Source organism: Arvicola amphibius, chromosome 6, assembly GCF_903992535.2.
Source record: "Arvicola amphibius chromosome 6, mArvAmp1.2, whole genome shotgun sequence".
NCBI classification, from domain to species: domain Eukaryota; kingdom Metazoa; phylum Chordata; class Mammalia; order Rodentia; family Cricetidae; genus Arvicola; species Arvicola amphibius.
The window spans coordinates 158,852,261-158,870,019 of NC_052052.2; the positions used below are offsets into that span (position 1 = coordinate 158,852,261).

Genomic DNA, 17,759 nt, shown 5'->3' on the forward strand with positions numbered 1-17,759 from the left:
CAATAAAATGTAGTTGATAAATATTTTTAAATACTTGGAAAAGCAGCCCAAATGAACCTAAAAGACACTTAAAAACTGGAAAATAGTTTCTTCATCCATTCTTCCACTGAAGGGCATCTAGGTTGTTTCCAGGATCTGGCAATTACAAATAATGCTGCTATGAAAATAGTTGAGCAAATGCTTTTGTAGTATGATTGGGCATCTCTTGGGTAAATTTCTAAGAGTGGAATTACTGGGTCCTGGGGTAGGTTGATCCCGAATTTCCTGAGAAACTGCCACACTGCTTTCCAAAGTGGTTGCACAAGTGTGCATTCCCACCAGCAATGGATGAGTGTACCCCTTACCCTACAACCTCTCCAGCAAAGGTTATCATTGGTGTTTTGGATTTTAGCCAATCTGACAGGTGTAAGATGGTATCTCAACGTTGTTTTGATTTGCATTTCCCTGATAGCTAAGGAGGTTGAGCATGACCTTAAGTGTCTTTTGGCCGTTTGAACTTCTTCTGTTGAGAATTCTCTGTTCAGTTCAGCGCCCCATTTTTTAATTGGGTTAATTAGCATTTTAAAGTCTAGTCTCTTGAGTTCCTTATATATTTTAGAGATCAGACCTTTGTCAGTTGCAGGGTTGGTGAAGATCTTTTCCCAGTCAGTAGGCTGCCTTTTTGTCTTAGTGACAGTGTCCTTTGCTTTACAGAAGCTGCTCAGCTTCAGGAGGTCCCATTTATTCAATGTTGCCCTTAATGTCTGTGCTGCTGGGGTTATACGTAGGAAACGGTCTCCTGTGCCCATTTGTTGTAGAGTACTTCCCACTTTCTCCTCTATCAAGCTCAGTGTGTTCAGATTAATATTGAGGTCTTTAATCCATTTGGACTTGATTTTGTGCATGGTGATAGATATGGATCTACTTTCATTCTTCTACAGGTTGACATCCAGTTATGCCAGCACCATTTGTTGAAGATGCCCTCTTTCTTCCATTGTGTACTTTTGGCTCCTTTATCAAAAATCAGGTGTTCATAGGTTTGTGGTTTAAGATCCGGGTCTTCTATACGATTCCATTGGTCGACTTCTCTGTTTTTATGCCAATACCAAGCTGTTTTCAATACTGTAGCTATGTAATAGAGTTTGAAGTCAGGGATGGTAATGCCTCCAGAAGTACCATTATTGTATAAGATTGTTTTTGTTAGAATACTACTCAGTGGTAAAAAACAATGACATCTTGAATTTTGCATGCAAATGGATGGAAATAGAGAACACTATTCTGAGTGAGGTAACCCAGACCTAAAAAGATGAACATGGGATGTACTCACTCATAATCGGTTTCTAGCCATAATTAAAGGACATCGAGCCTATAATTCGGGATCCTTGAGAAGATAATAAGAAGGTGAACCCAAAGAAAAACATATAGTAATCCTCCTGGATATTGGAAGTAGACACGATCGCTGGGCAAAAATTGGGAACTTGAGGGTGGGGCGAGATGGGGCCAAAGGAAGATGGGGAGAGAAAAGCGTGAAGGGGAGAATGGGGGGAGTTTGGAGGAATGGGATGCTTGGGATACAGGAAGGGTGGATATGGGAGCAGGGAAGCATATATCTTAATTTAGGGAGCCATCTGAGGGTTGTCAAGAGACTTGACCCTAGAGGGGTTCCCGGGTTTCCAGGGAGACGCCACCAGTTAGTTCCTTGGGCAGCTGAGGAGAGGGAACCCGAAAAGGCCAGTTCCTATAGCCATACTGATGAATTTCTTGCATATCACCATAGAACCTCCACCTGGCGATAGATGAAGAAAATGACTGAGCCCCACATTGGAGCACCGAACTGAGCTCCCAAGGTCCTGATGAGGAGCAGAAGGAGGGAGAACATGAGAAAGAAAGTCAGGACCGTGAGGGGTGCGTTCACCCATGGAGACGGTCGGACAGAATTAAGGAGAGATCACCAACTCCAGTTGGAATGGGACTGATGGAACATGTGACCAAACCGGACTCTGAATGTGGCCGACGGTGGAGGCTGACTGAGAAGCCAAGGACAATGGCGCTGGGCTTTGATTCTTCTGCATGGACGGGCTCTGTGGGAGCCTTCTCAGCTTGGTTGATCACCTTCCTGGACCTGGGGAGAGATGGGAGGACCTTGGTCTTAACATAGAGTAGGGAACCCGGATGGCTCCTTGGCCTGGAGAAGGAGGGGTGGGGTATGGGTGGAGGGGAGGGGAGGGGAGGGAAGGGGGAGGAGGAGGGGAGGAGATGGAAATTTTTAAATATAAAAAAAAACGTATTAAAGAAACAAAAACAAAAAAACTGGAAAATAGATACAAAATATCTGTCAGCCCAAAAGACCATTTTTAACCATTAGAATATCAGTAATAATGACCTGATGATTGAAAAGTTGAAAATATCAAAGTAATAACTTGTTCAGTCTAATTTTACAATAGAAATCAGACTGTGGTCAGTGGGGAAAGATAACTCAACAGGTAAAGGCACTTGCTGCCAAGCTGAATGACCTGAATTTTATTCCAGGGATCTACATTGTGGAAGGACAGTTGAACCAATTCCTAAAAATTGTCCTCTGACCTGTACACAAACCATGGCTCTTACCTACCACCCCACACATAGAAAATGTATTCTATCAATGCATTTTTAAAGATATGTTTATAAAAAAGAACTATGATTAAAATATTGCTGCTATAAATTTCTCACTGGTTGTCCAATAAAACAAACAACTTGTAGCTACTACTCTTGAAACGCAGAGTGGAGCACGAATCTATCACCCTGACTCTGGAGACTGTGGAAGAATTGTTTGTTCTTCATTGAACTGGGACTCTGTAAGAAACTGATACAGTTTGACTGACTTCGGATATATGCCAAATGTGAATACAGCTGGTTTTATTGTAAGGAGGAATGCATTTCCATAGTGAAATTCCAGGAGAAGACAGAAATCATGAATTAAAAGTTAAAGGGGAAAAAGTCAACTCAGAAATTGCATACAAAGTACAGAGAAGAAGCATACTCAGAAGCAGCATGAGGGTCCAAACTAGCTGTGAGGAATATAGAGAATGAAAGCACTTGGGACATCACACTGTGACAGAAGACAACAGGTGGATCAGGGCAAAACCTCTGAAGAGGGCAGCTGTGCTTTTATTTTAAAGTTTTATTATAAGGAGTCAATATTGCTGATAAATTAGCCCATACAAACACCATAATAGAACCTTTGCTTATTAGAGGCTTGACAAACATATGCCATTATTCAAGAAAATTATTTTCAAAATAGTCTTATCACTGAGCAGTATACATGTGTAGTGAAGGTGTCAATGATGAAATTACTTTTGTCCTTGTAAAAATTTCAATTTCCTTTTTATTCTTTTGTTTATGGCAAGGGAAATATGTGACAAAATGTTTATTTTATAACTCTTTTTTGTATTAAATGTCCTCAAACTATTTTCTGTATGGCATTAAATAAACTCTATAAATCATGTCTCACTATGGAAATTTATTTGATATATAAATTTTTATTTTCATAGTGAAATATATCATTTATTGGAACTAGGGATATGGCCTCATTTGTAAAGTGTCTGCTGTGTAAGTATGAACCTGAACTTGGATACCCAGAATCCATGTAAAAAGTCAGAGGTGGTGCTACATTCCTGTAACTCTAGCACTGAGGAGTCAGAGACATGTGGATCCATGAAACTCATTAGTCAGGCAGGCTAGTCAAATCCTTGAGCTTCAAGTTTGTGGCACTCATCAGTCAGCCAGGCTAGTCAAATCCATGAGCTTCAAGTTTGTGGCAGAGCCTATCTCAAAACTTAAAGGTGGAAAACGATCTTCAAAAAGAACCCTACATCAGGTTCTGCATAGGAAAAGTTAGAGCACCAGATTATTGTGTGGCGTGAGGAACACAGACAGACAACACAGCACTAACATCCTAGGTGTATAAGGTTCCATAGAGAACTGCAATCATGGTCCTACAACAATTGCGTTTCTACCCTAGTCTCTAATTTTCCCAGGGGGGTGAAGTATAACCAGTTGAATATCATTCCCACTTCATTAAAAAGGTAAGACCTTCAGATGAAATTCACTGAAGTCCTCTGCAACATACTGAACAATAGAAGCACTCCTTAAAAAATTTAGACCCTATTCTTTGAGCTGTAACAGGTGAGTCTGAATCATGAGCTTTATGCAATAGCAGGAGAGCAAATTTACAGAAAATCTAAATTTCCTTTGAAGTGTTCACATCAATTATTTCAGATCAAAACAGATTAGTGGTTTTGCCCAGAGAAACATCATTTCATTGTGCTAGAATCTTTCAAGACACCTTCTTACCACCTCCATCCCCCCATACATTGTCAGGCTATATCTGAAAGCTGCATTAGCAGAATTTAAAATCTGCTTTTAATCATGATGTTTGATTCAGTTATCTCTAGGAATGATTGCTCAGCCAGTAAGTTTCAAAGCCCAATTGTAGTTACTCAAAATTTTAATATAACCATGGAGCTAAATTTAATCATGTTTTAAATTGAGAATCATCAATCATACTTACCAAAGAATTATATTTAAAATATCAACTCATTACCCATCTTACACACAGAATAGAAAAAGAAGTTGAGAACAAATGCAGATAACAGAGCCAGAGGCACCTTTTCTAGTATCCATTGAGTGGTGGTGAATAGTTTTTAGATTTTTAAACTATTCTTAAAAGTATGCTATGGCAATTACACCAGTACTAAGCTGAATGACTTTGGGGTCTAAATGGGACTGGGCATCATCCAAACTCAGGAGAGTCTGTTGTATCAACTATTATGATCATAAAACAATAACCCTTTCTTAGAGGTAGAAGGTTTTTTAGCAACAATAAAGCCCAAACTCTTCATTTACCAACCAAACTGAAGTCAAGCAAGCACAGAACATTTCTAAACATAGAAAACATCAATTGTGGTGGTACTAAAAATTAAATTGCATCCAATTTTATTTCATTCACAACACTTGAGTCCATATTGTTTGTTTATTTGTTTGTTTGTTCATTTATTTATATGTGTTTTTGGCAGCACTAAGAATTGAACCTAGATTCTTGAACATATTAGTCAAGTATTCTACTATGAGCTACACTAGCCCATGCCTTTAAGGTTTTTTTTTTTCATGTGTAATTTATATTGTATAGTATCTTTAAAAGAAAGACCTCTGGAGGACACATTTTTTAAAAAGACAAATCCTTTAAGAGAATTATTTGTGACTTTTCAAAAATAAAACAAAATACTAGCATTAAATCCACAAACAATATATTCCCAAAACAAATGAGAAGACAACAAAGATACACCACAGCTTCTTGAAGATTTCAGGTTTGTGAAGAGCTCTTGATTAAAGCCATTTTCTGGCCAAGTCCGTTCATCGTGCTATGTGTCTCCTGTTCATGCTGCTTGTTCAGTACCAATAGTCAAAAACATTATCTTCCCATCTCATTATTTTTTTCTGCCTCAGACAATATCTTTGAGAAATGCCAACTTGATACAAACATTGGATAAGAGGTATAAATTGCCTTGACGAACTCTGTTTTAAATTGCAAAAGTCATTTCCCAACCTTCATATGTATGCCATCCTTGAGAACTGGGACTCATAAAGGTTTCACTGCAGTGCTTGGAATTGCTGTTAATTCATCTTTTCCATGCAGCAGGAAAGTTTGAGAAGTGGACCAAAAAATCAGAAAGATAGTAACGTCTTACTATTTATTAAATAAGAGTTATATGGTTATGGTGATAGTTCTTATTTTAAATTAAAATGATCTTGCATTGCCTATGTAAATATTTCTTGCATATACTTCCATACCAAAACTCTCATATACCCACCAATACTTTTTCAATCAAGCAGACCTGTGTCCTTAAACTTGTGTTCAATTTACAGTCTGTTCTCAGGGCCTACATTGGCTCTGAGGTGGTTTCACCCTTAGCTGCTGAAAATGAGGGGCCATTGGGAGTAGGAGATCTCAAAGTGCAGGGGTGGGGCTTCTTATCACAAACAGTCATGAGCTAAGGCAATAGGACTCCTCTTAAGACTGCTGTCTGTCATGGTTTCTTCTGTACCTGCCCATTGAATAAAACCCAGTTTTCTTGTTTGCTTTCTGTGTATGTGAACAGCACTGAATTCTGCAATCATGGAAGTCACTGAAGTTTTCTCTCTTTTGCTTATAGACTCACTGAAAGGAACATTTTTTCTCCCTGTCACACTTACAGTGCTCCATGTTGGCTATCTGGTTTATTACAAATCTAATATCCAGTGTCCCCAGGATTCATCTGTTCTCTGAGTTTCTACTATTGTACTTCAGGCAGTCTCATGGCACATCAGTCTCAAGGTGATATAGAAAACTTCTACTAGCTCTAATCTTCCAACCAATTTATAATTTTTATTTGTTCTAACATTTATTCAAATGTTTAATAATCATAAAATTTTTAGATGCCATCCCTTATTTTCTGAGTCAAAAATAAATATTTTCTAACCTAGAATTTACTTGTGCTTTTTTTCTGAATATTAGAATCATTTAGTTTATTTAATAAATATTTAGAATTTCTTATTTTGATTATTGTAATCTGATTGAAACTTGTCCATTGAACAAAAATTATTATTTTTTCACTAATATCATTATTTTATTGGAATGAATATTTATTTAGAATGAGGTTACCTAAAAAACCTCATTGTTAATTTGTACTTTTCATTCATTAGTGTATAGATAGTGTATATGCATTATTTCTGTTGCTGTTTTCATTTCCAAGAATTAGCACTAATTCTTTCTAATTTTCTTATGGTCTTTTATGATTTAATGTAGTCCTTTTAACTGCAATTTTTGAATTCATTTTGGATAATTGAATTTTGACATTTTACTTTTGTAGTATAAAAATCTAGAGCAATAAAATTACATGTGATAATGCTTTCTCTTAAAGAGCTAAGACAAAAGTCCCTCCGTTTATTTCCATTATATTTTATTTCAAATTATCTATGGCTGTCTTTGAAAATGTCAGTCATCTCTGAATTACTTAGATCAAAATTCATAATTTCTAATATCTTATAATTTTTATGTAGTTATATTGATTCTTAATTTAATTAAAATATTATTGTATAGTTTAAGTTTTAAATAGTTTTTGTGATTTACTAGCTTGTCTATAGTCATTAGCAATCTACATAAACATCAAAAGAAATAAATGTTTGTAGCGTCCTATATGTAGAGCTGGTTAAGTTTGTTTATATTTAAGCTTTCTAATACATTTGCTTATATTTTTATTTATTCTATAAATCACTGGTTAAAAAAGTATATATTTTCTAATTGTATTTATAGTTATAATTCTAACTCTAGGTTTGTCTGTGTTGTTTAAATTTTGCTTCAATATTGAATTTGTTACTATAAACTTCAGATGTTGATGAACCTACCACTTATGGTTGTGAATTATTTTTTCTCTATTTGTTCCCTTGTTTGATAGCATTTATGTTATATTATTATGGTTATATTAGTTTTCGACTTATCCATCCATTTATGGCATCTGTCTTAGAACCTAAATAGGTCTTATTTCATAAAGTTTGATAATTTTAATCTTTTTGTTAGTTCAATTTGTGTTCAATTATTCTTCATTTGTTCATTTATTTTGGACTTAAATGTTTTATACAATATATAATCATTTGTAATTTGAGTATATATTATTTTGTGACATATGTATTCAGCATGGAATGATTACATAAGGCTAATCAACATATCCATAAATATCAAAACAAATAGTTGTTCCACCTGTTCAACTGCAACTTTGTGCACTTGGATCAACATCCTTCCATTCCTTCCAAATTTGAATCTTGAGTAAATACTGTTCTTCTTGCTACTTCAGCAATTATTTTATAGTTTACCTATTACTAAAGATGTACAGTATTTTTCCTGATGTATACAGAGTTTTAATTTGGTGGAAAATATTTTAAATTAAAACTTACGGTGATACAATTTATATATACACACAAATAATAAGAAACTTAAATCACTATGATGTAGAGACACCTACATTCATAAGTATACTATATCACTATATATAATAGTTAAGGTATTATCAAACTAATTTCATCAAAGGATGAAAAGATGGTTAAAATGCAGTGTATACACAATGAAATGCTATGTAGTCCATTCATTTTTGATGTAAGTATTTATATATTTGAACTTATATCTACAATTCTTCATTTTGTTTTCTCTTTGACCAATGTGTCCTTTAATAGCCCTTGTTTTAACTTTTTTTATATAAATTAAATATCATGTTTCATTTTAACTGTACAATTTTCTTACCATCTTTAATTTTATCTGGTGATTTCATGATTTGTAATACGACTAATACATCACATGCTACATTCATTTTACATAATATAAAACATATTTCATTTTAGTACTATTTATTGACATTTTAAAATCATTATCACACATTTCAATTTTCTTAGATATTAATACAGAATAGTTTAAACAAGTTTCCTTATAATAAAAGTTTTAAAGAAATTAAATAGCAACTCTGAAGTTCTTTATATTTACCATAAAATGTAGCATTCTTGTTGTCTTCATTTCTATGTATAACCCTTAATATTCCACTTTCAATCTTTAAATATGTTTGAAGAATGTGATTTCTAATATTAGAGAAAAATTGTGCATTATCTGGTTTTCTCATTGCTATGATAAAATGCCCTGACAAAAATCAACTTAAAGGTGAAAATGTTTTTGATTCATAGCTCAAGGTTAAAGTCCAACATGAGAGGAAGTGATCATATCAGGAACTTGAGAAAGCAACTATTCACATTGCTTCTGCATGCAGGAAGAGAGGGTAATGAACATTGACATTCTAGTAGCCTTTTTTTTCCTCTGCTAACTTATGCTTTCTTGCTTATCTGTACTATAACACAGTAGAGAAAAAATAAAGAAATGGCTGCATTTTTTCACATGCCCTTTCTTTTTATAAAGCATTTTACTAGGAAATAAATTAGATGGTTAAATATGGTAATATTGAACTTTTATGTTAAAAATCCCACTACTGTAAATATTTTGTTTAAAATCAATGTGATCTTTGTCTATGGACTGATTATATTATTTCTATTTACAATGTAAAGTTCATGATATCATTTGATCAAATAAGGTAAACTATTCTTAATTCCTTTTTTAAAAATTTATTGTACATAATTGATAACTTTCCAGTTTGCAAGATGTCATTCACCCCTCTAATATCACAAAACATCAATGAGAATGAACTAAAACAAATCAACAATTACTTAATTAAAAACCACATAAAAATGAAAGAGGGAGATAGAAGTAAATGAAGCAATAATGATTTCCCCTTTATTTCCACAGACAAGAGTCATAATGACTGAGCCATTAAGGAACATGACAGATTACATGGAATTCTTGCTCATAGGATACCCAGATGGCCAAGTGCTGCAGACACTGTGTGTCACACTTTTCGTCTTGATTTACGTGGGAACACTAATGGGAAACTTCCTCATTATCATCCTCACCACTATAGATCAGCATCTCCAGACCCCTATGTATTTCTTTTTGAAGAATTTGTCCTTGATTGATATCTGTTATATTTCTGTCACAGTTCCCAAATCCATCATGAACTTGGTGACTAACACACATTCTATTTCCTTCCTGGGATGTGTTTTACAGGTTTTCTGTGTTATATTTTTGGCAGGCACAGAGTTTGCCCTGCTTTTGGTGATGTCCTATGACCGCTATGCTGCCATTTGCTTCCCTCTACACTATGAAGCCATCATGAATAGATGTGCCTGTGTTCAGATGGTGGTGGCAGCATGGCTCAGTGGGTGTTTCTATGGTTCCCTCCATGCCACAGGAACATTCTCTGTCCATTTCTGTGGTCCAAATGTAGTGCATCAGTTCTTCTGTGATATTCCATCACTTCTCAGACTTGCTTGTTTCAGAGACCAAATTCTCGAATATGTGTTTATCATTACTAGCTGTTGTTTTGCTTCCATATGTTTTACATTGATGACTATTTCCTATGTTCACATTTTCACTATCATCCTAAAAATTCCTTCTGTACAAGGAAGGTTTAAAATTTTCTCCACGTGTGTACCCCATCTTACTGTGGTGACCTTATTTCTCTCTTCTGGATTTGTTGCATATTTAGGTTCAACAACAAAATCTCCATCATCCCTAAACCTCTTTATGTCAGTGTTCTACTCTTTGTTACCTCCTAGCCTGAATCCTGTGATTTATAGTTTGAGAAATTCAGATGTAAAAATGGCCCTATGCAAGATTTTAGGAGAGAAAATGACTGTAAGACTCTGAGTCTTTAAAATATTAGCTAATTTGATACAAACTATGTAAAATTATCTGTTAATTCAAATATGTATTAAAGTTATTTGATATGTGTTACATTGTCTTGCTTTTACAAAAAACAATACATTTTATACATGGAACTGAACATTAGAGGTACTTTTAAAATTATAAACTCAGTGGAAGTTTTCCAAATATTATGTCTATATCAATAGATTATAGGTTTAGAATAATTTTTTATTCTATAGCCATGGCATATATTTAGTAATACCAGTCTCATTAAATGTTGTGGGATTTTTGGTAATGCATCCCAAATATAGGTATTTTATGGTACGCTCTTTAAGTTCTCTTAATTTTATCATTGCAGCAATTGAAACAAAAAATAATTCCAATACAGAGAAATCCTAAATTATTTTTCATCTATTTTTAAACAAGAACTATATTTAATTCATTTAGAGATTATTAGTTAAATAAAGATATTTTACATTATTATCTTCGAAATACACTATTATTTGTACCTATACCTATGAGAATAGTGCCTGGAGTATGTTGATAATAGTTGACAAGAGCCAATAAATTAATTATAATATTAGAAATATTGATAGTATAGATTTTTAGGTAAAATGGAGTGTAAGATTACAGTTTTTAAAACAAAAGGGTGAAATGTCACCTTAGAAAGTGCTTATACGTAAGTTTGTCACCCAAGAAATAGCAATTTCCAGTTGTCGGTGTGAGAACAGCAGTGATGTAATAGACGGGCTCAGGACGGAGGGCAACGCACGCACCTATTATTAGTGTTCTGCACAGTAGTGGAGTCTGTGAAATAAATACAGTGTGCCCCACAGCAGTGATGTAATAGACGGGCTCAGGACGGAGGGCAACGCACGCACCTATTATTAGTGTTCTGCACAGTAATGGGATCTGTGAAATAAATGCAGTGTGCCCCACAGCAGTGATGTAATAGACTGGGCTCAGGACAGAGGGCAACGCACGCACCTATTATTAGTGTTCTGCACAGTAGTGGAATCTGTGAAATAAATGCAGTGTGCCCACCTTCTTAGTCAGGTGCCTAAAATGTTTCTGAAATAAACACATCACGAGAAAAAACAAACTATTAGAACACATCTGTACATTCTCTGCTTTTAAACTTCCAACAAAATGAAATTAATGGCATTTTATTAGCATAAACATGAAAGAGAAAGGTAAGACAATATTCTCAGTTTAGTGAGAGTTTTGTAGTTGATAGGTTCATCAAAGAACTATTCTCTAACTGTAAACCACAATTTTATTTAAAATTAACTTAATTGTGGTTACTTTAATTGTGTAGTAGTCCTTTTAATACCTCATTAGGTATTTAATATTTATCTATCCTTTTATCACAATTACTAACCAGTATGATTATGGACAGTCCACTGTTTTTTTTTTCACTTTTTTTTTACTTGCTTGAGAATCCCAGCTTTTCATTTTCTAAATTTTCATGTGTACTTGGAGCTTTACGGACTTTTTAAGAATTGAATTAATATTTAAATTATTTTAATATGCTATGAAAGTTCTAAAGTCTCAAAACTTTGAGATGGACAATAAGATATCCCAGATCTCTCTTCTCTATGGCTATACTAGATTAACAAAAATATTCATGACAATATCTGATATCAGATAAGATAGTTAACAATATTCAGTAGCCCAAGTGATCATAAACCAAGGATGACATAACTGGATATCAACATGTAGAAGAATGAAAATAGATCCATATCTATTACCATGCACAAAATTCAAGTCCAAATGGATTAAAGACCTCAATATAAATCCGACCACACTGAACCTGACAGAAGAGAGAGTAGGAAGTAGCCTGCAATACATGGGCACAGGAGATCACCTCCTACATATAACCCCAGTAGCACAGACAATACGAGTAACAATGAATAAATGGGACCTCCTGAAACTGAGGAGCTTCTGTAAAGCAAAGGACACAGTCATTAAGACAAAAAGACAACCTACTGAATGGGAGAAGGTCTTCACCAACCCCACATCAGACGAAGGTCTCATCTCCAAAATATATAAAGAACTCAAGAATAACCCAATTAAAAAATGGGGTACTGAACTGAACAGAGAGTTCTCAACAGAAGAATTTCAAATGGCCAAAAGATACTTAAGGACATGTTCAACTTCCTTAGCTATCAGGGAAATGCAAATCAAAACAACTTTGAGATACCATCTTACATCTGTCAGAATAGCTAAAATCAAAAACACCAATGATAGCCTATGCTGGAGAGGATGTGGAGTAACGGGAATACTCATCCATTGCTGGTGGGAATGCAAACTTGTGCAACCACTTTGGAAATCAGTGTGGTGGTTTCTCAGAAAATTGAGAATCAACCTACCTCAGGATCCAGCAATACCACTCTTGGGAATATACCGAAGAGATGCCCAATCATACTACAAAAGCATTTGTTCAACTATTTTTAATAGTTTAATAATGTTTTAATTAATGCAATTTCTGTGCGGTTATTTGAGTCTGGGTAGCTGGGAAACAAACAAGTGGCCTTTACCTACAAAGGACAAATCCTATTTTTACAAACAGGTATTATGACTTGAGTTTGTTTTGTTTTGCTTTCAAATCCTACTCTAGAACTTCCTTTTGTTGCTTTTCCAAGTTGCCTGAGTGAGTAAACTCTTCTTGTTAAAACAGAACCCTGGGGAATAAATCTCTGATGACCATCACCAAGGAAACTATATATTCTTCATTCTTACCTCTTGTAAGATTGGTCTGTAGAAATTTTGTAAGTACATAATTTACCACAGAGTTGAAGATGAAATCAAGAGTCAGCTAGAAAGGGAAGGAGGGATACCACACATTTAGGTGAGGTCTATTTTATAGAAAAGATAATTATTTCTCAAAGACCCTGTGACCAATTATATTTAATATATTTAAATTGTAGTTAAATAGATTGAACTTTTAAATCAATTATAATTTTATGGGAATTACAACTGATTCATAAACATGGCAGATTTCATCCAAATGCATTGGAGAAATAGTGTATTCTTAACTTTTAATAATAGCACTGAGACTGTGCTTACTATATGCCAAGAATCTCTAAAATACTTTCACCTGTAAAAAAATTCCCAGTTATCATCACTTTTAATATCCACATCTGACAAGTCAAGCTACTGCAAAGTAGCAATAATAAGACATTAGTTCATGAGAACCCAAGCTTTCTGAGAGCACAGCCTTATATTAACTAGTACACTGAACTATTTCTCTGTGGTATATTGCTACAGCTTTGCGAATTAGAGGTTCATAGCAATGTATAAGCAACATGAAAAATGGTAGAAACAATTTTTCAAAATTTCAGATACCCCCATACATATAAATGCCTGCCTTACACATACACAGCTTCATTACTTACTTGCTGCTTTAGAAAGTTTCACTTTAGAAAGTCTCACTTCTACAACAAAATCTCAATTAACTGTAGTTCAAGTGTTTCTTAAGAGAGGATGCTTAAATAAATTATGTATTTTTACGTGATATTTCTGTAATAGTTCATGAAGAGGTGTGTATTAGAGATGAAAAAGAGGTAAAAGAAAAATATTTTAACAGTAATATGCACATCAACTAAAATGAAAATACTTAATTTTATAAAATATATCTGTATTATTTGAGTTATTTTGTCTTATATTTTAACAAAAATCATCAGTTTATTGAGAATATGTCCAGTAAATATTTTCATGGAATGAATAGTGCCTCTCATGATACACATATCCTATTTTATGGACTTTATGAATATGTCATGTTACCTTATAAAAGGAAATTTTCAGACACAATCATGAAAATAAGATGTGATTATTGTGTCATATCTAAAAGTACCTAGTGTCATTGCAATAGCCCTCATAAGAAATAATAGAATAGACAAATACAACATATAAAGACTAAACTAGAGATGTTAGAAAGAGGGTATGCTAAGCCTTAAAAAGGAAAAGGGCAGCATACACACTATGGGCCACTGGAGCTCATTCTGGAGTGATGTCCTCAGAGAAAAGGGGTTTTGTGTCTGAAACTTTTAAATCTAAGATAATATGTTATAGCAGACGTAAGAAATTAGATTTCAAGACACGGGACTCTGAATGAAATGATTTTGAATAGTGCTTATCACTTGCAAGATCTCTCAGCATATATACATAGCAGTTCTTGTAATTCAGAACTGAATCAATAGTTATGTCTAATGTATCTTCATGTCTGTCTTTTTGCTTTCTTTTGTATTGCTGGGCATTAAACTTAGAAACGTGGGACTACTAGGTAAAATTTTACCGCTGAACTCTATCTGTAGCCCTTATTTTTGCAGTTTGATTTTTGAGACTTCTCCATATTTTTCTAGGTTGAGAATAAAGTAAATAAATGATTTAAAATGCATCACAGTTTCAGTTCCTGTGTGGTTCTGGTGAGATGGGGTGAGCATAATATTGATGTATTCATAGAGGCTGATTATTTGTATGCCAATGCTTATTTCTTTCCAATTCCTCTCTCCTGCAGCTGTATCTTTCCCTTTTTTCAAGGCATATGGAACACTGTAGATCAAGATTGTAAACAGAATAATTTTAATGACATACAGATGCCTATAATTTAATTTAATCTTGTAGGTGGTACACTATATTGGGTTTGCAAATCTTCACTTCCCTGTGTCTTCTCCTTCTCTTCCATCCTTCTGTGGCTGTGATTATAAAATGAAGAATTTTACATATGTCTCAGAGTTTGTTCTACTTGGATTCAAAGGGGGTCCTGGGACACAAATGGTGCTATTTTTGATTTTTTTAGTTTTGTATGTTATAGCAGTGGTGGGAAATTTTGGCATGATTATAATTATTAAGATGGATGCACACCTCCACACCCCAATGTATGCCTTCCTCCAAAGTCTTTCCTTTTTGGACATATGCTATTCTTCCACAATTGCTCCTAGAGCTGTGATAAACTGCTTGAAACAGGACCACACAATATCTTTTGGTGGGTGTGCTACACAATTCTTTTTTTTATCTCTTTTTGGTACTACAGAAGCTTTTCTCCTGGCTGCCATGGCTTATGACCGCTTCATTGCCATCTGTAATCCTCTTCTGTACTCTGTGAGTATGTCTCACTGGGTCTGTGGATTATTAGTGTTGGGGTCCTACTCATGGGGTGCAGTGAATGCTATCACTCAAACTACAATGACCTTCACTTTGTCCTTTTGTGGATCCAATGAAATCAATGACTTTTTCTGTGATGTCGTACCACTCTTAACCCTCTCATGTTCAGACACCTTTATAAACCAGCTGGTTCTTCTCGGTTTATGTGGTTTCATTATTGTTGGCACCTTCTTGACTGTTTTTGTTTCTTACATCTACATCATCTCAGCAATATTGAAAATCCGCACCGTGCAGGGACGCCAGAAAGCCTTCTCCACGTGTGCCTCCCACCTAACCGGTGTGTGCTTGTTCTTTGGTACTGTTTTCTTCATGTATGCACAGCCCAGTGCTGTCTCTTCCATGGAGCAGAGCAAAGTGGTGTCTATCTTCTACACTATTGTCATTCCCATGTTGAACCCCCTCATATACAGCCTGAGGAACAAAGATGTCAAGCAAGCTCTGATGAGAAGCAAACAGAAATTCTCCACCTGATTCTGTGGATGTTGGTTTCGCAAACTAACCTGGACTTTACTCCAATTCAGTGCTACTCCCGTAGTTTATGCTGTACCAAGAGTTACTTTGTTAATGCCATTTAACAATAAATGAAATCAAGGCTGATGATAAATAAAATTTAAAGTGGAAGAATGGATGATTGAATTGGTATTTGTTTATTTTGCCTCATATACAGGTGCCTGATCAAACTTCATCATAAAAACTGTCAAACAGAAAATATTTGAAAACAACTCATGAAGTAGTAAAACATATCATTCCCAAAGGTGAAGAAAACCAAAATGCTTCAATATTTGCCTTAAAAAGATTTAGCAATGTATTGGTATTTTTCATATCAAAATTACTAATAAATTAGACAAATTCCCTTGATAAATTATTTTAAACAGTTTTTATGGAGTATAACCAACAGCTATCAATTTATTCATTTTAATTATTAAAATATGTTGTGTTTTAGCACATGTATATACTTGTATAATCACCACATAGTCAAGAAAAGAAACCTGTGCACTTTACCAAAAATTTCCTTAGGAAGCCTTTCTGATACTCTCTCCCTTTCCCTATGAAAAAATGCCTCACTCTGGATAACTACACAAGCTTGTTTTCCCTCAGGAATTATGGCTCTCTTAATAACTACTTTAATATATATCTAACTTGCATTATTATCAATAGTTAATTATAATTAATTCTTGGAAAATATTTCATGGTGTGAATATACTATATGAGGGGACTACTACAATTTGCTCACCATTCATGTATTGATAAATATTTGAGCTGTTTTTAGTCGGGGGCCATTACAAATACAATGTGTGTGTGTGTGTGTGTGTGTGTGTGTGTGTGTGTGTATGTGTGTGTGTGTGTAATATAAGCCTATGATTTAATTTATCTGAAATAAATTCCTGGACTGTTAATGTATATTCTGTGTTTTGAAAACTGTTGCAATTTTCCATTTTTTAATAGTTCACATATTCAGTTTCTGTTTCAGATTCACATTTTCATTAACATGTTTTTCTCTTCATTTTTGATGTAATTATTTTGTTAAATTTATATGGTGTCTCATTTTGATTTAAGTAGTGTCTGCTAAATTCCAAATAGTGTCCAAAATATTTTCATGTGCTTACTTCCTTTCAGCATGTTTTTGTTTTGTGTTGTGCCTATTTAAATCTTATGCACACTTACCCACACTAGGATGTTATTTTTTATTATTGAGATTTGAAGTACTTGTGTGTTTCAAATAGATATCCTTTATGAAATGTGAGTATTAAAAATATTTACTCAGGTGTAGCTTTCTATTTCATTATTTTAACAACTCCTCTTTAAGAATAGAAGTTAATTAAATTCAGTGTTCATGAATTAATTTGTTCATGTATTGATTGTTCTTCCACTGTCTTATATGAGTGACCTTTGCTGCTGACATTGTGGTACATTCCTACACTCTAAGCACTCAGAAAGCTGAGGTAGGAGAGTTATGAATTTGAGGGCAGGCTAGTTATATATAGTCATACACTGTCTCAAAAAATGAAATTAAAAAAAGATCTTTGCTCAATCCAAAACCACAAAAACTTTCTACTATCTTTTCAATAGATTTTATAGTTTCAAGTTCATAGCTGGATCCAAGATAATTTTTACTTAATTTTATGGTTTATATTTTAATTCAAAATTTTATCTTATGAGCCTTACTCAAAGCTCCACTTTTCACATGACTTCAATGTGGCCTCAAGGTGTGAAGGGAGAGCAATAGAAAGAAATAATACCATATACAGAGATCTAAACATGATGGGGTCTTGAACAGGAGAGGCTTCCCTTTAAAGTCTAG

General features: G+C 34.3%; 2 protein-coding genes across 2 annotated transcripts; both read left to right on the forward strand.

Moving 5' to 3' along the window:
• The first annotated feature begins 9,346 nt into the window (after positions 1 to 9,346).
• LOC119816196 (olfactory receptor 14A16-like) lies at positions 9,347 to 10,294 on the forward strand. The gene has a single exon (XM_038332567.1). The coding sequence runs from the start codon at positions 9,347 to 9,349 to the stop codon at positions 10,292 to 10,294; it is 948 nt and encodes a 315-aa protein (XP_038188495.1).
• A 4,707-nt stretch (positions 10,295 to 15,001) lies between these two features.
• LOC119817931 (olfactory receptor 12-like) lies at positions 15,002 to 15,928 on the forward strand. The gene has a single exon (XM_038335405.1). The coding sequence runs from the start codon at positions 15,002 to 15,004 to the stop codon at positions 15,926 to 15,928; it is 927 nt and encodes a 308-aa protein (XP_038191333.1).
• The last annotated feature ends 1,831 nt before the right edge of the window (positions 15,929 to 17,759 follow it).